The sequence below is a fragment of the Myotis davidii genome, unplaced genomic scaffold (genome assembly GCF_000327345.1).
Source record: "Myotis davidii unplaced genomic scaffold, ASM32734v1 scaffold798, whole genome shotgun sequence".
Lineage (NCBI taxonomy): Eukaryota > Metazoa > Chordata > Mammalia > Chiroptera > Vespertilionidae > Myotis > Myotis davidii.
In genome coordinates, this window is record NW_006289818.1 from 140,857 (window position 1) to 163,882 (window position 23,026).

The following is a 23,026-nucleotide window of genomic DNA, read 5'->3' on the forward strand; positions in this document are numbered from 1 at the left end:
CCCCCCCCCCTGGGGCCAGGCGGGGGGAACCTGAGGCTGCAACCGCCTCCATGCGGGGCTTAATAGGGAACCTCAGGCCATGGCCCCCGCCCACGGGGCTTGACAGGGAACCTCAAGGCATGCCCCCTGCCCTGGCCTGGGCCAGGGAACCTCAGGCTGCGCCTCCCGCCCCAGCGCAGGGCCAGGCGACCTGAAGCTGAACCCCCTCACCCAGTGGGGCTTGACAGGGGTGGGACTGTCCAGGTCTGGATCTAACCCAATGGGAGTGGGGCAGGCCAGGTCTGGGTCTTGCACAATTTCGAGGCACACATGGGTGGGTGGGGACTTGACTCTGGTTCCTGTGGCGCATCCCAGTCTCTGACAGGAGGAAGACTTTCATGTACATTTTACTAATTTTCTTTCATCTCTTGACACTCTATTACAGAGAAAGGGCAAATAGCAATATTAAAATATTTCCTCTAATTAATTCCCTTTTAAAGTGCACCAATTTTGTGCACCAGGTCACTAATGATAAATGATTGTAAGATAAAATAGCTGAGAAAATTTCACGTTTATTCATTTAACTCCAGTCTTTCCTGCCACCCACTATTCATAATACTTTCCCCAAAATAATACCAAAGGAAAACATTTGAGTGACATATAAAAAGACAATATTTATTTTATTCAAGCTTTTCTATAAGAAGTTAAACACAATGACCCCTAGTTGAAGGCATTACAAAAAATGTTAACATTGTTTCACATATCCCTTTAGTGCCCAGATGAAGAAAACACTTATCAGAATGAAAGAAAAAGAATGTACATTCTTACAGTAGGTTTACTTAGGTATGCGGGGGGGAAAAATCCATATAGGTCAGACATAAAACAGTAATGAACCTACTAGTTTCCTACAGGTGATGAGAATCCCACTGATGTACAGGATGGGGCAAAAGTACATTTACAGTTATGAGTACACAAAACACAGTTTATTTTTGTATTATTATTGTATTATTTTTCATATGAACAACTGTAAACCTACTTTTGCCCCACCCCGTATTAAAGTCTCCAAGAGCTCCCAAGTCCTGGGGATCACTCCTCAACAATTAAAAAACAGCCATAGCTAGCTAATCCCATAACTCACTGTCCCCTTTTCCCTCAACTATTTCACTACCCCCAAAATACTATTTTACTGCTAAAAAGGGAGGATGAAAACAAAATACAATTTCCCCACTCCCAGGATGCATGACTATCAGCATCAGTAGCTCCTTGGGTAATAAGAATATCAAAGCACACCCTCACTGCATTGCCATCTAAGTAGGATAAGAGGAAAAATGGCTTTGGGTGAGGCATTTCAGTGTTCTGCTTCCCAGAATTATAAAAGACCTGGCTAGGAAATAATCTCATTCCTACAAGGGAAAACCAAGTTTTTTTGTTTGTTTGTTTTTTGTTTTTTTTGTGATTTTTTTTGTTTGTTTTTTTTTTTTAGAAAACAGTAGAACAAAGTGGAACATCCATGCCTGTCTTCCAGGCTCAATCTGACCTCAAAAATAAAAGCACAGGGAGGCAACAGCTTGGCATCTACCCTTGCTCTGAACCCCAATTTTTTCTCAGAAAAGCTGGGGACACAGTGCTCCTCTTCTGTAGTGCAAGCAGGTTGCTACTTTTCCCCAAACTTGTGAGGAGCGGGGATCTCTGATCTTCCTTTCCCTAACAGAACAGAAATTACAAGTAGCACCATCTGGTTAATACAAATGGTTGAACCTTTGGAGAATTGGTGATACAAATTTCTCAAGTTGCTACTAGTAATCTAAGTCTATCTTTGTAAGGAGAGAAACACTAGGAAGGCAATATCATTTCCATACTTCTTTAAATTTGGAGGAAGTAGGAGTAGGGGGAATATATGTTGTGGGGATGGGTGAGAATGGAACCCTAACATATGCAAAAAAATGCATACAAACATTGGAACCTTGATGCTGGCTAGCTATACAAGACAAAACCTAATAACTATTTGTGACAGTAAGGGAAAAGAGGGAAACACAACTATTCTTTTTATCAAGCAAATAGCCAAGTTCTAAGTGAAGATAATATCTCCTTTCTATTTAGAAACTATGTAGAGAAATAGTAAATGCTGAAAACCTTCAAATAAATGCAGACCCACACAGAACTTACAAAATATGCAAGAACTTGTCATTGTTTCTCAGTCAACTCACACTTTACCTGAGATACAAATCACTCCCTGCTCTTCTAGGTATCTGAGCAGATTTATATTCTAATATCCATTGAAAGGGGAAATCAGGTGTGGGAACTACGGAATTAAAAGGTCTGAGAAAGGACTGGTGAAGAAAAAGAAAGTGGTAAGAACTGAGAAGTGGCAACCAGGTTGTCAACCCTTAGATGGAGGTGCCTCACACCTGGGAGCCTAGCACAATCTGGACACATAGTAAATACTTGATTTGAGCAGTAGAGGTGAAGAAAAACAGTATATCATTGGAGAATGCAGTGGTTCAAATACTAATACCCAGCAAGTCATTCTGCCTCTGCTGCCCTTAAAAGCCTGCAATGGCTTTGAAAGGTATTGGTAAAAGAAGCTGCCACTGTTTTTTCTGTGGTTGTCACCATCATGGTCAACACTAATGTCCGGGCCTTTCAAAGTAGAGGAAAATGCTGCTGAAGGGATAATGATTCCGGACCCTTACATTTTGATAGTCACAAACATTACTTAATGGGGTCCCAAACAACAAATAACAGATTTTTTAAAAAAATTTTGTTTGCTAAATGGTCTCTGTGACTCAAGTTTGGCATTAGCATTTGCACCCCAAAATGAGTATCCCCACAAATAAAATTTGTTGGTATTGTTTGACAAAACGAATACAAAGCAGGCATAGATCCCTAAGAAAGTTGTCACAACTCTTGATAAGATTAATTCTGTTGGCATCATTGCTTTTTGCTTTGTCCCCTAGTTTGAAAACTTCACAAAAGATGCCTGCTTTTACAATTCAATGAGAATAACTCCCCTCTCTTCTCCAAGAAGCCCATTATTTTTAGTTTTTCGGTGAGTGACTCAACATAAAAGCCTATGGCTCTTATGAGCTGCCTGTTTTTAAATGGTCCAGTAGTTTCAGTTTCCATTTAACAAGTTCTCAGATTGAATGTTAAATGATCCCCATCACTGAGAGGTTCTCTTCAGGTTTTCTATCAGCACGACAGAATCGGTTTCTTCTTTGATTTGCTTCTCATAGATGTCATACTTCTTCCAGTGCTGGAAGGAAGGAAAAAACACAGACACGATGACTTTTCTAAATAATGTTCTTTCCCTGAGTACTCACAGCCAATGCTTATTTTTAACTTTACGTGCATAGACCCACGAGTGTGTGTTTCCTGTTATGTGTTGTTGTTTTCTTTTTTGACCTAAGAATCTTCATACATTTGACCAATTAATGAAACAAAACAATCAGGAATTAACCTTAGAGAGAGAAAAAAGCATGGGGCTGTTATGTGATATTGAATGGCCATCTTAAAAGAGAAACAAATTTAGACATACCCAAAATTAAAAACAAAGTCTTTTAAAGAAGAATAAAAGGGTGGCATACCTTTATTACTTCAAGTGTTTTAACCTTTGTTTTCTTACCACTCAAACTTGGCCATTGCTCCAGAGACATATTGGGTTCAAAAAGTCAACTAGCATTTTAGTAAATGACAATATTAAATGTACCAAAAGTTTCAGTGCAGTTAAAACTTTTGAAAGACCTTGTATTAACAGTTCCACATAACACCATTGGCTAGAGCAGGGAATTATGCATAAGTTAAGCTCATCTTGAACTCAATTTAAGTGTGTCTCCTATGGTGAAAACCAATATCCTGGTCCTTGCCATCTTTACATATAAATCAAGGAAAAGGGTAATACCTAAGCTCAGTACCCTCATCTGTAAAAGAAAGTTGTTAGACTAAACCAAGGCTCAGCAAACTATGGTCTAAGAGCCAAAGCCAGTAGGCCACCTGTTTTATTAAATTTTATTGGAACATAGTCACACCTACTTTTTCCTATATTATCTATGTCTGCTTTCATGCTACAACAGCAGAGTTGAGTTGCTGTGACAGACACAAAATGGCTTGCTAAGCCCAAAATATTTTACTCAACCCTCTTTATCCACAGGTTTCACATCCACAGATTTAACCAACACAGGATCAAAAACAGTATTTTCAACACAAGGTTGATAATCCATGCATGTGCAGGGCCAATGCAATGTTCTACGCGATCTTATATAAGGGACTTGTGCGTCCCAGAGTTTGGTATCTGTGGGGGGCCCTGGAACCAATCCTCCATGGACAACTGTACTACCTGGTCCTTTAAAGAAATAGTTTGCCATCCAGCTTCCTAGATTATTTCTAGGCTCCTTTTCTGGTTTTACGTTTTATGGTTCTACAAGCCTCGGAAAGAAAATGGAAAAAGAAAAACAGAAACAAGAGTAACAGTGGCCATTTAGCTGTCTCAGGCTGAGCAATTGGGGATGGACTGAGCAAGTAAAAACCATCCAGTCATAGAAAGCCTATGGAGGGATAAGTTGGGAAACAGTGCTTAAAACATCCAAACTAGTCTAAACAAATTATTTAACCCCGATGCTCCTGAAATAAGAAATACTGACAATTCCAAGTGCTGACAAGGATCTGGGATAACTGAATGAATCTTTTATACATTGTTGGTGAAAATGTAAAATAGTACAGCCACTATGGAAAACAGTCTCAATGTTTCTTATAAAGCAAAACACATGCTTACTGCATGACTCAGAAATCCCAACCCCTAGTGTCTAACCACGAGAAATATGTCCACACAAAGACCTCTACATACATGTTTATAGCAGCTTTATTAATAAAAGTTAAAAACGGAAGACAACCCCAAATGTCCCTGAATAAATGAATGGTTAAATAAACTGTGGTACAGCCATATCATGAAATACTGCTCAGTAATAAAAAGAAATAAACTATTGCTACACACAACAACATGGACGTCTCTTAAGTGCATTATGCTAATTAAAAAGGCAGACTCAAAAACTACCTACTGCATGATTTCATTTATATCACATTCTGAAAAAAGGTAACACTTTGGGGCAGAAAACAGATTAGTGATTGCAAGAGTATAGGGTCAGGGACTGAGGATTGACTGTAAAGGGGCTAAAGGGAAGTTCGGGGGGGATGATGGAAATATCCTATATCTTGATTAGAGTTGTGGTTATAAAACTGTATATTTCCTAAAACTCTTCCAACTATAAACTTTTAAAAAGTAAGCTTTATTGTATGTAAATCAACAAACCTGATTTTTTAAAATGAGAAATACACAGCTTTCTAATAAAAATCTGAAAAAAAATATATAACCTTGAAATAATGGCTTATTTAATAAATGGCACGAAGATGACTGGCTAAGCATTTGAAAAATAAAGTTAAATCCTACCTCACAGCCTACATGGATAAATTCCCTATGGATCGAGATTGAAATCTAAAAATCAAGTAAGTAATAGAAAAATATATTGGACAACAATTATATAAATCTGAGGTAGGAAAGGGATTTATACACATAAAAAATAAAGGAAAATTTGATTGCATAAAAAAGAAAGAAATTTGTACATCATTAATGAGAAAAGCGGACACAGATGACAGGCCAAAGGATTAATATCTGATATATAAAGAAAGCTTTACAAATCATCAAAGAAAAGATGAATATTTCAGGGAAAATGTACAATGAACAAGAATTGTACAAAAGAATCAATTAAAGCTAAATAACATGAAAAAATATAAAAATTGATATGTAAAATTAAAACAAGATATCCTTTCCTCAGCTATCAAATTGGCAAGGCTTTTAAAAAAATTATATTCAGGCAAAAGCATGGCAAAACAATCATTCAGACATACCACTGGTAGGTATATAAATTGGTACAACCTAGTTGTAATCTATAAATTAAATTTATGAAAAGTTTAAATGTGTGTATTCTAGTTCCCCCATTTCTTTACTATGAAGGAATCACTCCCTACATACATAACCAGAGTGTCAATAGCATATATTATATATTTTTATACATCAGTAAAATAGATCCACCTCATCTTCTTTAATCTCTGCATGACAATTCGTCAATATCAATCAAAGGGTTTGAAAGCATATAATCTTCCTTGATCCAGCAATCCTACTTGTAACAATATATTCCAAGAATGTGATAGAATATATATGTAATTTTAGCTGTGGAATGATGCCTATAATAATGAAATTTAGAATTCATCTTAAAGCCCAATAATAGAGACTTGGTTAAGTACATTATAATATATTCACACAATGGAATGCTATTTAGCCATTGAAGAGTATAATACAGGACCAGGGTTGGCAAACTTTTTCTGTAAATGGCCAGATAATAAATATTTTCAGATTTGAAGGCTATAGAGTCTCTGTCCCAGTAACTCACCTCTGCTATCGTAGTATGGACACAGTCATAGATAACATATAAATGAATAGGCGTGACTGTGTTCCAACAAAATTTTATTTATAGACACTGAAATTTTCAATTTTATATCATTTTCAAGTATCATGATAGGATTCTTTTTTAGATTTTTTCTCAAATACTTAAAAGTATAAATAGCATTCTTAGTTTGCAGGCTGTGCACAAATAAGTGGCAGGCAGCATTTGGCCTGTGGTGTATCATTTAGAGAGAAATCCTCGAATAAAAGTGGTGGTTGGCAGGATTTGTGTGGTTTTTTTTTAATGTTTTTATTGATTTCAGATACAGGAAGGGAGAAGGAGAGAGAAAGATAAAAACATCAATGATGAGAGAGGATCATTGAACGGCTGCCTCCTGCACGTCCCACACTGGGGAATGTGCCCTGACTGGGAATTGAACCATGACCTCCTGACTCATGGTTCATTGCTCAATTGCTGAGTCACTCCAGCCGGGCAGCAGGGTTTTTTAATCTCTCTAAATGCCACCATAAAAATCGCAAGTAAATAAGTTAAGTAGGGAAGCAAAACTGAAATCCATGTACATAATCTACAACAAAATCAGATGAAAATTATTCCCCAGTGAACCCCAAAATATGAGTAGATGGGGACAAATTAGAGATAGCTACAAGAGCAAAATGGTATCAGTTATGGAAGAGTTTGCAGCAAGAATCAGCAGGGCATGTAATAGATGTGAGAACTGTGAAATAACTCACTCAAACCTCAGCAAGCTAATTTATGAACAACAACTAAGACTGACAGGGATCTGCACCTTTAAAGAGTGACTGAGTGCAAAGAGTCCATGGTACAGCCAGGAGTTGCCCGGGCCCCATGAACTCTCAAAGCCATCTAAAACCCCCCTTCAAGGCAAAGTCCTATTCTGAGAAGAAAATGGTGGGAATAGACTTCACATGGGCCAGGAAAGGGGCAAGAGAGATAAAATAGAAAATCCAGATAAAAGTAGAAGAGGCAGAAAGGAATTAGCTATCATTTTGAACAATTCTTAAAAATAATAGAAGACTGCCTGGACAGCATGGCTCAGTGGTTGAGCGTCGACCTATGAACCAAGAGGTCATGGTTTGATTCCTGGTCAGAGCATATGCCTAGGTTGCAGGCTCGATCCCCAGTGTGGGTTGTGCAGGAGGCAGCTGATCAATGATTTTCTCTCTCATCTCTGATGTTTCTATCTCTCTCTCCTTCTCCCTTCCTCTCTGAAATCACTAAAAATATATTTTAAAATAATACAATAAAAGATGGAACTCTATAGCCATACAATAAGAAAAAAAAACCACTATCCTAAATCAAGCCTCCTAAAACTTCAGGGAAATTTATTTTATGTAAAAATAAGCAACAGAATAATATCCTTACAGAATTAAAACGTGTCAGAAAGATGTATCCACTAAAAATAATGAAAATTAAAATCTAATGTTTCAAAACTACATAAAACATATTAAGAAAAAGTTATATGGTATGAAAGCATATATATAATATGGAAGAATATAAAAATTCAGAGTAAGAACTCAGACATGACATGATAAAATGCAGGAAAGAACAGTAAAATAATATCATTTCAGAAATGAAGACTAAGCTAGAAGAAACACAGGAGCAAATAAACACAACAGATAATATCTTATAATAAACAGAAGATAAAAAGGAGGACTTTTAAAAATAATAATAAATAAAAAGAAATGAAGGTGCCCTGGCCAGGATGGCTCAGATGGTTGGAACATTATCCCACGCACTGGAAGGTTGCAGGTTTGATTCCTGGTCAGGGCACATGCCTAGGTGTGGGTTTCGTCCCCGGTTGGGGCACCTAGGAAAACCTGGTCAGGGCACATATGAGAGGCAACTGATCAATGTTTCTCTCTCACATTGATGTTTCTCTCTCTCTCTCTCTAAAATGAAATATATCCTCAGGTGAGGATTTAAAGAAAAAGGAAGGAAGATGATAAAAATTATTCAAAGGATGTGGCAAATATCCAAGATGGGCAAAGAAAACAAGGGAACAGAATAACTAAAATCTCTAAGTGAAGAAATTTCTACTGAAATTTTAAAAATCTGAAACTACATACTGAAAGGACACACCATATGCCTTGAACAATTAACCCAAAACGACCAACAACATCAAGTCATATTTTGGTAAAATTATTGGATTTTGAAGAAAAAAATCTTTTGACAACTAGACAAAAATCACCAAGTGTTTTAATACAGAAAAAATTTTTTACTGTCAGCAGACTTTGGCAACATTTTATGCCAGAAGAAAACGTATGACACATTTAAGATACCCAAGGCAAGAATATATGAGCAATAGATTTTATATCTAGCTAAAATTATTTTCAATTATTAATGCAGCAAACTCCATCAATGTGTAAATATTTTAGGGAAATGTTGGTCCTATGAATCCTTCCTGAGAAAACTTTAGAGCTTTAAACAAGCAAAATGACTGGAGAGACATAAAGACTGGTAGTGAGCATCAAATACATAACCACATAGATGAGGGCTATAACAGCCACAATCCTATATAATAAAAGCGTACTATGCCAATCAACTGAATGGCAGAATGACCGGTCACTATGATACACACTGACCACCAGGGGGCAGATACTCAAAGAAGGAGGTGCCCTCTGATGGTCAGTGTGCTCCCACAGGGGGAGCACCGCTCAGCCAGAAGCCAGGCTCATGGCTGGCAAGTGCAGCAGCGGTGGTGGGAGCCTCTCGTGCCTCTGTGGTTGCACTAAGGACCCCTCAGGGGATGTCCGCCTGCCAGCTTAGGCCCGCTCCCCAGGGACATCACCCATAGGATCCCAGACTGCAAGAGGGTGGAGACCAGGCTGTCGGCCCCCGCAGTGCACGAATGTCATGCACCAGGCCGCAGAGGTGGTTGGGGGAAATCTGACTGGCAAGCAGAGTGCTTAGGGGTGATCAAGCAGGCAGAGGCAGTTAGGGTGATCAGGCAGGCGGTTAGGTGGTGATCAGGCTGGCAGGCAGAAACGGTTAGGGGCAGTCAGTCAGGCAGGCAGGCGAGTGGTTGGGAGCGAGCAGTCCCGGATTGTGAGAGGGATGTCCGACTGCTGAAGGGTCCCAGATTGGAGAGGGTGCAGGCTGGGCTGAGGGACACCCCACCTCAGTGCATAATACCCCTGGTGCCTCATTTTCATCATCTGTATAATGGAGATAATAGGTATTGTAGATGAGGATAAATTAATGAGTGAAGTACCTCAAGAAGTGTCTGATACACAGTAAAAGTTCTATAAGTATGAACTATTACTAGTGTTGGTATTGCCATTTCTCTATGTTTTTCACATAACATTAAATTCAGTTATGTATGGGTGGTAGGATTAAGAGTGACTTTATTTTTCTATTTTGACAACCTGTATTTCTAATTTCTCTATAATAAATATATATTGTTTTAAAAGAAATCATTTTAATTTTTTTAAATGTACCCTGAACATTATACTTTCATTGGTTTCTGGACACGAGACCCAATGCTTCGCTGTATTGGACAGGAATAAAGCAATCTGTTCCAGTGAGGTGAACAATGCAGCAGAAAAGGCTTCTAAGGATCCACTCATTTTTTCAATTGCCTGTTCTCATTTCTGAAACTTGGGTACTCTAATTTTCACTGACCATTAGCATCATGTCCTTTTCCTGAGCAGTGTTTCTATGACTATGGCCATGTACAGTAAAAGGAACAAAGGAACAGGCTCTGACTTATTCTTCAATTTTGTAAATTATGTCAGTCTAATTTTAAAATTAACATATATACATGGCCCATGGACGCAGACAGTGCTATGGTGAAGGCCTGGGAAGGGCGGGTGCGTGGTATAGGGGGGTCAATGGGGAAAAAAACAAACAAAGTGGCTATCTGTGACAATTTCAACAATAAAGATAAATGCTAAAAATTACCTGTAGAAAAAATAAGTCCACAAAATTACCAGTTCATAGTTCAATTCTCACACTGCCGATTTTTTAAAACAAGGTAATCAACAATGGCCAAAGGTGAAAAACAGCATACATGAAAAAAATCAGTATTTAGGAGGCTAACACAACTGACTTTTAGTTGTAAGTCACCTAATCCCAGAAAAAATAGTGTTATAGAGGCTTTTATATTTTAAAATAATAAATACATTCCATAGGATACTGGAACATCAACTCTCAATTTAGGAGTACTTTCAAGACTTGTTTATTTCCCACAGTGAATTTTCCATAGAAATGAAGTGGGTTTCATGCACCTAAGCATCATGCCAAACACAGGCCTTTTGTATACAAGTCAAGCAATTACATGCCCCAGTCTTCTTTGGATCAACATTCACAATAGAAAGTTGTACAATATGAACTGTAGGTTCCCATTCCTTAAAACCATTGCAGCTTCAAAAAGAACTGTGGGACCATTTGAGGTGGCTAATAATCCAACCCCTCACTTTAAAAATTGATAGTTAAAAGGAAGAATTAAACATGTATACTGCCTTTCGAGCAGCAACTAAATTTCAGAACAACCAAAGAGTCCAGTTGATGAATGAAATCAGTGCTTTATAGAAAAGAAATGTACCATCTTACAAATGTAGATTAAATAACTGATGAGGAAAAGCATTATTTCACAACCCTAATGAAATTAGTGATTCAAGCAAGGATATCAACTGGCATAAAAAGCACTAGCTGAAGAGTTAACGGGGTGCAAGCATACCACCACACAGACTATCTTCAGGTGGCATTGGGGGGGGGGGGTAAGTGTAGATGGCAGGAGGGAACATGGTGTTGTCTTAAATGCAGTGGTCAATCTTAGCTTCACTAACAGTGGAACAACTGAATATTAATTATCTGCCTCTTGACAATTGGGACAGTTGGAAATTTTTAAAATTGGACTGAATATTAGATGATATTGAGTAATAAATAATGCTTAGCCCTAGCTGGTTTGGCTCAGTGGATGGAGCATCGGCCTGCAAACTAAAGGGTCCCAGGTTCGATTCCAATCAAGGGCACATGCCTGGGTTGTGGGCTCAATCCCCATTAGGGGGTGTAAAAGAAAGAATTCTTAAAGTGTTATCATGCTATTTTTCACCATCCTATATAATAAAAGGCTAATATGCTAATTGCCCAAACAGCAAAATGACTGGTTGCTATGATGCACACTGACCACCAGGGGGCAGACACTCAATGCAGGAGCTTCCCCCTGGTGGTCAGTATGCTCCATAGGGGGAGCACCGCTCAGCCAGAAGTCGGACTAACGGCAGGCGAGTGTAGCAACGATTCCGCAGCAGCGCTAAGGATGTCTGACTGCCTGCTGGCTTAGACCCACTCCCTACAGGAACATCCCCTGAGGGTTCCTGGACTGCGAGAAGGTGCAGGCTGGGCTGAGGGACCCCACCCACCCTGAGTGCACAAATTTTGTGCATCGGGCCTCTAGTACAGGATAATATTCTTAGTTTTTAAAGATATCTACTGAGGTTAAAAAAAATCAGCAATATTTTGAAGTCAACTCCCAAGTTAAAAAGCTGCTTTCCAATTAAGAATGCAAAATTGGCACAATATTTAAAACATCATTGGTTTCCAAGAAGTAGAGGAAGAATAGATAATTTTTGTGGATGAAAAAGACACAAAGGAGAAGCAATCAATCCCCTGTGTGTATCCCCACAATATGGCCCACAGCCCAATTAGTCACAGAGAAAAGACAAACAGCAATGAACAGGAAGAAATGCTGTTGGCCAAAATGTTACTAAGGTGATGAACAAAACATTATCAAAACACTATAAGCCTTAAGGAAAATGACACAAATTTAATTTATTTGTGGCCACACCTAAATGATTTTTTTTAAATAAACTAATATCAGCAATATTAGGTTTTTAAAAATATATTTTTATTGACTTCAGAGAGAAAGGGAGAGGGAGAGAGATATATAAACATCAATGGTGAGAGAATCATTGATCGGTTGCCTCCTGCATGCCCCCTACTGGGGATCGAGCCTACAACCCAGGCATGTGCCCTTACTGGAATCAAACCTGGGACCCTTCAGTCCACGGCTGATGCTCTATCCACTGAGCCAAACCAGCTAGGGCCTAAATGACTTTTAAAAAGAACTATTGATGGTGTAGTGTGGAAAAAAAACATATTTAGAAAGGGCATGGAATATTTCTTTGGATTATGAGTCAGTAATTTAGGTTATAATGGCTTCTCATTCAGGTTCTGTAATTATCTATGGACTAATCCTTAGAAATTTAGCTGTAGCCCCTAATGTCTCCATCTCTCAAGTGAAGGGGTAGGACTAGAATCTAGAGTTTTAAAATTTTATAATTAAAGAAATATAATTAACCATGTAAACATCCAACTCATTAGGTGACCTCTAGGGCCACATTCATTCTAGAATTTGATGATTCTGGAAATAAAAAGATTAGTATTTCTGTTAGATATGCAGTTCATTTTGGGAAGATTATTGCCATGTAAAGAAAGAAAATTGTTCATTTGGTTAAAAAGGAAACATGAAAATTTGTTCTTTACCCTATCCCCAGTCTGGCATTTTTATTAGTTTTAAATATGGATTTTATTTAATGGTCTGCAACCATCACAAACAAAAAAACATCATATGCTTTAAGTAGTCCATCTTGTCCGTGCATCCGCTTCACTAAATTATAGCATTATCTGACTCATTGGGACAACATATTATCCTCTAGACAGCAAATTGAAAAAAAAAACAATTTCCCATTTCTGAGAAAGATAATTGATCTGATTTTGTTGTCAATGTTATCATCATTCACTCTACCACCCAGGCTTGAGATCTTGAAATTATTTTTTACTCTCTCCCGTCTTTCATCACCCACAGAGTCACCAAGTCTAATGAGTTTCCTTTAATGTCTTGCATCAATTTCCTCTGCTACAACCCTGGCTCAAGTCCCTATTATCTCTCAGACCTGGATGACTACAATACTCTCTGTTGCCTTAATAACTTATACAGGGTTTCTTTTTATCATAAAAGTAATACATGTTCATTACTGGCAATTTGGAAATTTCAGAAAGGTAGAGGGAATGATATCCACAGTCCCTTTGACAGAGTTGATCATTTTGACCCATTTCCCACCACTCATTGCTCTCTCTATATATTCATTCATTTTAAAAAATCAGGATTATAGCCCTAACCAGTTTGGCTCAGTGGATAGAGCGCCGGCCTGCGGACTCAAGGGCCCCAGGTTCAATTCCGGTCAAGGGCATGTACCTTGGTTGCGGGCACATCCCCAGTAGGGAGTGTGCAGGAGGCAGCTGATCGATGTTTCTAACTCTCTATCCCTCTCCCTTCCTCTCTGTAAAAAAAAAAATCAATAAAATATATTTAAAAAAATAAAAAACAAAAATAAAAATTAGGATTATAATACAGTACACATTTATGTTTCTTACTTTTATATCATAAATATTTTGCTATGACATTAAATGCTTTGAAAACCTAACTTCTAAAAAACTAATTTCACTGCTGATGTTTTATTCGTTTCTAATTTTTCATGTTAGAAACAAATGCTGCATTGACACTCCTTGGCCATTGCTGGATTATTTCCTTAAAATGGATTCTTAATAGTATAATTACAAGATCAAAGATTCTTGTTGAAATTTACCAAGTTGTTCTCGAGCAGGAATATATACTATTTTACAGGATCCCCAACAGTGCATTAAAAGTCCATTTCCCCATCCTCTTGTTAACACTGGCTATTATCACTTTTTAGAAATTTATAAGGCTATAAATTTATATCTCATCTATGCTTTGGTTGGCATAACTTGTATGTATTAGTGAGTCCAAACATGTTTTCACAGATATTGGGCATTTGTGTTATGGCACTTTGACTGGTCTTCATTCTGATAACAGGGGTAGCAGACTCAAATGCATTTTAGGGATTTGGCATGTTAGGTCATCGTGTGAAACCACACTGGGAATTAGGAATGGTAGGGCCCAAGATAAATTGGAGAGTGTGTGCCCTGCTTAAGATTCCAATTTGAAAAAATTTAAATACATCACACTGGCCAAACAAAACATCTATGGGGCAAATTTAGGACTAGGTTCCCATGCTAGTGCCTCCCCTCTTTAATCCATTCTCTCCTGACTATTGTCAGAATGACATTCCTAATACCTTCCCATATAAGGCCAGCCATAATGTGACTCTACATCTTTTTCTCAGTACTCCCCTATCACAACCTTCTACTTCTATCATAGAGAACTCTTTGAAGAGGGTGATGTTCTTGAGGACAAGCATTCTATCTTACAAGAGGCAATGCAGCACAGTGGAAAGAGAGAACTCTGGAATGAGATAGTCCTGGGTCAAATCCCACCAAACCTTTACCTACTAGCTGTGTGACTTCAGTAAAGTTACTTAACCTTGCTGAGGCTCCATTTCCTCATCTGTAAAATGGTATTAACAGCACCTACACCACAGAGTGGTTATGAGCATTCAATAAGGGAATGTAAGCAAAGCACTTAGTACACTACCTGGCACATAATAAATGGTAACAGTGATTTTCAAAGTCTAGCCCACAGACTATCTTGCCAGGATAGGAATCATCTGTGGGCTCCTATCAAATATACAAACTCCTGGGCCCCATCCCAGACCTGCTGAATCAGAATTTATAGAGCCAGGGCCCAGGATTCTATGTTGTTACTAGTTCTGGTTGATTGGGACCCAACTAAGGTTGAAGAACCATTGATTGCCATATTCACCTCAATTACAGTGTACAATCTCCTTCTCAGGTAGCTAACTCTGGACCTACCTGTGGTGCTCTACCCCTCAGGGCCTGGCAGAGTTACCCACTGTCTATGACCATGACTTGGTGGAAAAGTGATCCAAATGAATTGTCCTCAGCTAGCATGTCAGCCTTCCTGACCTTCCTTCCCTAGCCACATATCTTCGCTGCCACTGTGAATCACTCATTATTACAAAAATTGTTTGGGGGCTAAAGATAAACGCAAAGTATTATGAAAATATTATCACTAATACTTACTAAGCATCTATAATGTGTCAGGCACACTTAGTGGTCTTTATGTATTAAATTAATTTAAACCACTGCCAAAACCGGTTTGGCTCAGTGGATAGAGCGTCGGCCTGCGGACTGAAGGGTCCCGGGTTCGATTCCGGTCAAGGGCATGTACCTGGGTTGCGGGCACATCCCCGGTAGGGGCTGTGCAGGAGGCAGCTGATCGATGTTTCTCTCTCATCGATGTTTCTGGCTCTCTATCTCTCTCCCTTCCTCTCTGTAAAAAGTTCAATAAAATATATTAAAAAAAATTTAAACCACATAACGCCATGAGGCAGGTGTTATCGTTACCTCCTGTTTATAAATGGAAAAACGGAGGCACAGGGAGGTTAAGGAAGTTATCTAAGGTCAAGTAGACAGTAAATGCCACAACAGAGATTTGAATCCAGACAATCTGATTCCAGAGCCCAGGCTATTATCTACTATGCTGAACTGCTTCCCTAAATTAACTGCTTTATCCCTGATATTACTAATTTAAGATACACATGATAATATAATATTGATATTTATTTCATTTAATGTCTTATTTTCTTTGGGTGAATATATTTATCAGAGGAACTTTAAGCCCCCTTGATCCCATAAGGTCCTATGTTTTCTAGCCACAAATGCTAACATGAGAGTTTGCAGCAAACTAACTATAACAGTTGGGGAGGTTTGCTTTATTTCCATGCCTTCAGAGGCCAATTTTCCAGACAACAGCATGAGCAAAATCTATTTCAATTGTTTACCCTATTTTTCTATTTCCACAAATCAAGCTGTAAAAATTATCCACGAGTCAGAGCCTTGCCTATTAGGCTAGTTTCATAACAGAGGCTCTCCCCGCAGCCCCCGCAGGTTTGGACCAAATATGCCCCCTATCCCAGAGAGAGAATGAAGCCAAATGATATGAGATGGACAGAGTATTCTCGGGACTTCTTAAATGCTATGTGTGGACTGAGATACATTTTCAATAAGCTCTTCATTAATATTTTAAACAAAAAAGTAATTTCAAATAACCAGTTTTAAAATGTAACTCTAGCCCAGCTGGTGTGGCTCACTGGTTGAGCATTGACCCATGAACCAAGAGGTTGCTGGTTTGATTCCCAGTCAGGGCATATGCCCGGGTTTCGAACTTGGTCCTCAGTGGGGGGCATGCAGGAGGCAGCCGATCAATGATGTTTCTTTCTAATCAATGCTTCTATCTCTCTATCCCTTTCCCTTCCTCTCTAAAAAGCAATAAAAATATATTTTTAAAAAGAAATGTAATTCTGAAACATGCTACAACATGGATGCACCTTGAAAACATTATGCTAAGTGGAAGAAGCCAGACACAAAAGGGCAAATAATGAAGGATTCCACTTATATGAGGTGCCTAGAATAGGCAAATTCAGAAACACAGAAAGTAAAATAGAGGTTACTAGGACGGGCTGTGGGGAATGGAGAATTATGGTTTAATGGGCACAGTTTCTGTTTGGGATGATGAAAAAGTTCTGGAAATAGTGATGATGGTTGCACAACATTATAAATGTACTTAATGCAATTGAATTGTACATTTAAAAATGGTTAAAATCATAAATTTTATTATAAATATATATATGATATATATATATATAATATATAACATCTCAAAGTTAAAACAAATCCCACAGCCTCCCCTCAAAAAACTAATTTTGAATCTCATGGAATCGGAGCTTACCAGGGTGTCATCATTTTGGTCTCCAAACATTTCTTTAAAAATCTTGCCAGGATCAGGAATTGGAGGGAATATAATGATCTTGAGCCTTTAAGAAAACAGAGACATTTTTTACCAAATCTTTCACCCCATAGGAACATCATACTTAAATACAGCATATTAAAAGAAGGCTTGGACAGCCTGGCTAGTGTGGTTCAATGGTTGAGTGTCGAGCCATGAATCAGGAGGTCATGGTTCCATCCCCATCAGGGTACATGCCCAGGTTGCACGCTCAGACCCCAGCAGGGGGCGTGCAGGAGGCAGCCGATCAATGATTCTCTCTCACCATTGATGTTTCTATCCCTCTCTCCTTCTCCCTTTCTCTCTCTGAAATCAGTAAAAACATATTTTTTTTTTAAAAAAAAGGCTTGGACTGAACACATGGTATGCAAATGATCTATAGTGATAGAGCAGTTGTGAAGAAATTTCTAAAACAAGCTTAGAAATCAATGACTAAATAGGACCAAGTATGGGTGGAGAACGGAGACTTTCAGGATAAGCAAACTTACTCATACCCTACCCTACCATTTAAAAATTTTTACAGCTTTATTGAGATATACTTGACAAATAATTGTATATATTTGAGGTGTATATACAATGCGATGCTTTGATATATGTATATATTGTGAAATGAGCACCACAATCAATCTAGCTAACATTCATCACCTCACACAGTTACGATTGTGTGTGTGATATCCTATCATTTAATAATAATAATGCTTTAATTTTCATAGATCAGATGGAAGCTTGCTATTAATAATTTTGGAAAACATAATATTGTATTCCTAAAACAGGGTAAATTACTCCTTTGCTGTCTTTTTCTTACTTCTCTGCTCTATTTTTACATGGAGATGGTGGATTACCTTATCTCTGAGGTCTCTACACACTGGTGTGCCCCAGGGGTCAGCCTTTTGTCCTCTTTATCTCCCTCACTTTATGAGCACTTTCTTTTCTTTTCCTCTTTTTTGTCATTTTTTTATTGTTTAAAGTATTACAAATAGTAGTACTTTAAACAATAAAGTACATATGTCTCCTTTTTTTTCCAATTGAACTTCCTCATGCACTCACCCCTTCCCAGTGTCTTGTGTCCATTGGTCATGCTCATATGCATGAGCACTTTCTTTACGTCTTAGTGCTTTAAATCCATTCACATGCCAAGGACTCCCAAAATTCTAACTCCAGCCCAGACCTCTCTTAAACTCCAGATTCATGTATACAGCTACCTATTTAACATCTCTACTGGGATATCTAATAGGCATCTCAAACTTATGTTCAAAACTGAAGTTCTCACCTTTACATTAAAGCCAGCTCTCCTCACAAATTTCTCTATCATGTACACAGTAAATGGATCCAGCATTCAGTTAGTTGGCTGAAGCCAAAAATCTTGCGTTATGCTTGAATTTTCAATTTCCCCCACATCTCCACAAAAAAGCATCCATCAGCTAGTGCTATCAATTCTATCTTCAAAATATATCTCACATCAGACCAGTTCTTACTACTTCCATTGCCAACACCTAGCCTAGGCTACCCTCATCTTTCCCCTCCGACCCTGCAATATCTTCTAATCTGCTGCTTCTATGCTTGCCCATTCTTCACTCAGCAACTATAGTGATCTTTTGTGACAGTAAATCACACTCTCCAAAGTTTCCCCCTTATGCTTAAGATAAAATCTAATTTCTTGCCATGGCCTACGTGATCTAGCCCTGCCACCTCTCCAGCCTCATCTCCCGTCACTCTCTCCCTTGCACACTTTACTCCAATAAGACACACAAAGCTCATCCCAGCCTTGGGAGCCTTTGCACTTACTGTTCCCTTGGCTTGGAATACTCTTTCTCTGAATATCTAGACCAGGGGTCCTCAAACTTTTTAAACAGGGGGCCAGTTCACTGTCCCTCAGACCGTTGGAGGGCCGGACTATAGTTAAAAAAAACTATGAACAAATTCCTGTGCACACTGCACATATCTTATTTTGAAGTAAAAAAACAAAACGGGAACAAATACAATATTTGTATTTGCATGTGGCCTGCGGGCCATAGTTTGAGGACCCCTGATCTAGCCTTTCTCCACATCACCCCATAACTTTACTACTCGCTATGTGAAGTCATAGTATTTGTGATTTGTTATCAATCTATCTGTCTATCTATCTATATCTATGTCTATATCTATATCTAATTTAATTTGTTTTATATATACAGGGTATCCCCCCAAAATGTATACATACTTTACCAGCTGATAGCTCATGTTTGAAAATGAAATGTATTTTAATAAACACTGCCTTTGTAATTGTTTAAAGTGTTTGTATACATTTTTGGGACTATATATATATTCATCCCCCTAGAATGTAGATAGGGACTTTGTCCTGTTTACTGCTGTAATGCCAGCAATGAGGACAGTGACTGGCACATAAATAGGCACTCAATAAATGTACATTGAATAACTGTTGACATGATGATAAAATATTGGTTTAGACCCAGCTTAATAACCTTATTTCAACCATAGGTATTTACTGAAAGAGCAAATGATGGCACCAGACTAGTCCCTATAGTGAAATAGAGAAGGGAAAACATTCTCAAGGAATGAATACTGTGTATTACATTCAACATGGTGAAGCTCTTTCCTACAGCATTAAGTAGCAACATGCTTTGCATTCATACCAGACAAGTCATTTAATGAACAATAGTTTCCATTTTTAAAACCTCATTCCAACAGCTACCAACTAACTGTCAATAAATTAGACATCTGAAAGGGTAGAGTGAACATAAGTCCTAGCAACAATTCTAAACACATGCAAAGAAAGTAGTGCCCGAGCAGAGCCTGGAAAGCTCAACTAACACTTCCCTCACTATAAAATGGGCATAATGATACCTCTTTTCCATGCCATACTATCAAAAGTCAGTTTTAACCCAAATGCTTTTAATACACTGGGCAAACATCCAACACTCACACAGAGTAATAACCATAGCAACCAGGCTAGCAGAAACTGTCAAGCTTGCCTGGGCAGCTGCCTTACCTTTTTAGATAAAGCAGAAGGACTATGATTGCACCTGCAACAATGATTGGAATGATGAGTAACATGGTGGTATAGAGTGTTGGATTGGTCTTCTTACCTGGAAAATGGAAAACAAACAGAAAGATATGAGAAATAAAATTCTTTTAGAAATAAACCAAGCAACAGCTATATTAGAGTAGTGAGGTCACAGATATTTCTGCCCTCTGCCCCAAACTATTTTCCAAAACCCTTCAATTAACTTATCCTCTGTTATCTTAAGAGTTGGGGGAGGTCTTGCTCTAGTGCCCAAAATTCCATGAATGAATAAACACCTTAAAAATTATCTGAAACCAAGACATTGCAACAGGTTTCAGACACTATTAACAAAGATGTCATATCTGTTAAACACATCATCTCATTAACAGTGACTATCTTTTCTTATTGGTTACTTAATACTATTAGAACACCTAAAATAATCCTAACAACAACTAGCACTACTACTATTCTTAATTTAGCGCCTACTATATGTGTGATACCATACTAGCTGCTTCTACATGTGTATATCTATGCTACAGAAATAGATAATACTGTCTCCCATTTATACAGATGAGAAGGGCAAGGCTCAGAGCAGTTTACTAGCTTGTCCCTAAGGGTTTAGTAAGTGATGGAGTCAAGCCTCAAATTCAGCACTATCCAAATTCAAAGTCTTGAATTTAATGCCTTGTCACACTTAACACATGAACTATATGTCTATTTATTTGCTTATCTTTTCCACTAGGACATGAACATTTAGAAAGCATCATTAAGGCATAGCATCATTGTTTTAGGCAGCCTCTTAGATGACCCCAAATGATCCCTGCCTCCTTATATTCGCACCCTTATATAACCTCCTCCCCTGGAGGGTGGGCTAGACTAATTGACTCATTTGTAAAAAACTGAACAGCAACAGTGATGGAATATCATTTCCAAGATCAGCTTATAAAAGACTGTGGTTTCCATACTGGGTGTTCTCTTATATATTCTTTCTTTCTTGGATTACTCACTAGGGGAAGCCAGCTGCTGCTGTGTCTCTAGGTAGCCCTAGGGAGAGATCCATATGGCGAGGAACTGAGGGATGCCTCTGTATTAATATCCTAGTATTGCTGTAACAAATCACTACACACTGGTTGGCTTAAAACAACAGAAACATATTCTCTCATAGTTCTTGAGACTAAAAGTCCAAAATGAAGGTATCAACAAGGACATGCTCCCTCTGAAGGCTCTAGAGAATAATTCCTCATTGCCTGTTCCTAGATTCTGGTGGCTCCCAGAATCCTTGGCATTTCTTGGTTTGTAGCTGCAGCACTCCAATCTCTGCCTCCATGTTCACATGGTCTTTGCTATGTGTGTATCTCTGTGTTTCTATGTATCCTCTCTTCTGTTTATAAGAATGGTAGTCATTGGTTTTAGGGCTTAATCTAATCTAGTATGATCTCATTTCAATTTGAATACATCTGCAAATCTCTATTTCCCAATAAGGTCACACTCATAGGTAACAGGAGTTGAAATTGAAACACATCTTTTTTGGGGAGGGGATATAATTTAATCCCCTCCAGCAGCCAGAGAAGAATTGAGGCCCTCCAATGACCACATTAGTAGTGATCTTGGAAGTGGACTCTCTAGCCCCAGTCAAGCCTTCAGATGAGGCTCTAGTCCACACTGATAGCTTGACTATAACCTCATGAGAGAACTTGAGCCAGAGCTACCTAGATAACCTGTGCCCAGAATCCTGACACACAGAAAGAAACTGAATTAGTAAATATGTGTTTTTTAAGCCACTACATTTTGGCATAATTTGTTATGCAACAATAGATAACTAATACAACCATGTCTAACACATAGCTTGTTCAATTTCTCAATTAATAGGAAATTGACTACCTTAACAACTTGTCTCTCTGTTAGATAGCTGTTAGAAAGTCCTGAAATTGGTCCTCTTTTGCCCCCAAGGAGCCACAAAAAAAGACAGTCTATTCCCTCTTCAACCTGAAAATACCTAAAATGTTAGAATTCATTAATCATGACTTCCCAAAGCTTACTTCATCAAGTGTCTCTCCCTAAATTTTGAGATTCTTCAACACCCTGATTACCCTCTTTCAAGAATAGGTTGCAGTCTGCTGATGCACCTCCTAGAATGTGGTGCCCAGAATGAATACAGCACACTTGATGTGCACAGGACACTGTGCCCCACCCTCCCACGTTCCTTTGGTTTAGGTGCTGCACTGTCACTGCTGCCTATGACTGCATGTGCCCTTAGGAATACTTAAGGATCCAATGTTGAGTCACTTTGAGTTTACAGTCAAACAAAACCCTATACACATCCTACAACATACACATTCATAAAGCACAGGTATTTTCAATCCTATACTTGAGCATGGCAAACAGCTTGTTCAGCCTCTCAATTAATAAATGAAACTGATTTTTTCAAACCTAGATATAGGTTTATCTCTATTAAATGCCATCTAGGGTCACTGTTCTATTCTTGATTCTATCAACAACACATAAGCTAAGTCCTCTAGCATTGTATAATCTGTAGAATTACTCATGCCTACCTTAAAAAGATGGAGACAGGACAGAAGAGAAGAGAATACCACTTGCATTATGGATTTTCAAAGCACTGTATATTGCAAATTGGGTGATTTGACAGTAATTAAACAGAAAATACATTCAGGAAGGGAGGAACCAAAATGGCGGCATGGGTAAACACCGGAGAATGCTGCCTCGCACAACCACTTCAAAAATACAACTAAAAGACGGAACAGACATCACCCAGAACCACAGGAAAGCTGGCTGAGGGGAAATTCTTCAACTAGAAGGAAAGAGAACAGCATACCG

At 38.4% G+C, this 23,026-nt stretch overlaps 1 protein-coding gene across 1 annotated transcript in view; it reads right to left on the minus strand.

The window, feature by feature from the left end:
- Positions 1 to 633: 633 nt before the first annotated feature.
- IL13RA1 (interleukin 13 receptor subunit alpha 1) overlaps positions 634 to 23,026 on the minus strand; it is a 63,147-nt gene continuing 40,754 nt past the window's right edge. Inside the window, exons 10-12 of the mRNA XM_006762532.2 lie at positions 20,177 to 20,273; positions 17,131 to 17,215; positions 634 to 3,235 (exon numbers count right to left, since the gene is read on the minus strand). Of these exons, the coding sequence (XP_006762595.1) occupies positions 3,143 to 3,235; positions 17,131 to 17,215; positions 20,177 to 20,273 (275 nt within the window). The 3' untranslated portion in view covers positions 634 to 3,142. The remainder of the gene's footprint in view (positions 3,236 to 17,130; positions 17,216 to 20,176; positions 20,274 to 23,026) is intronic.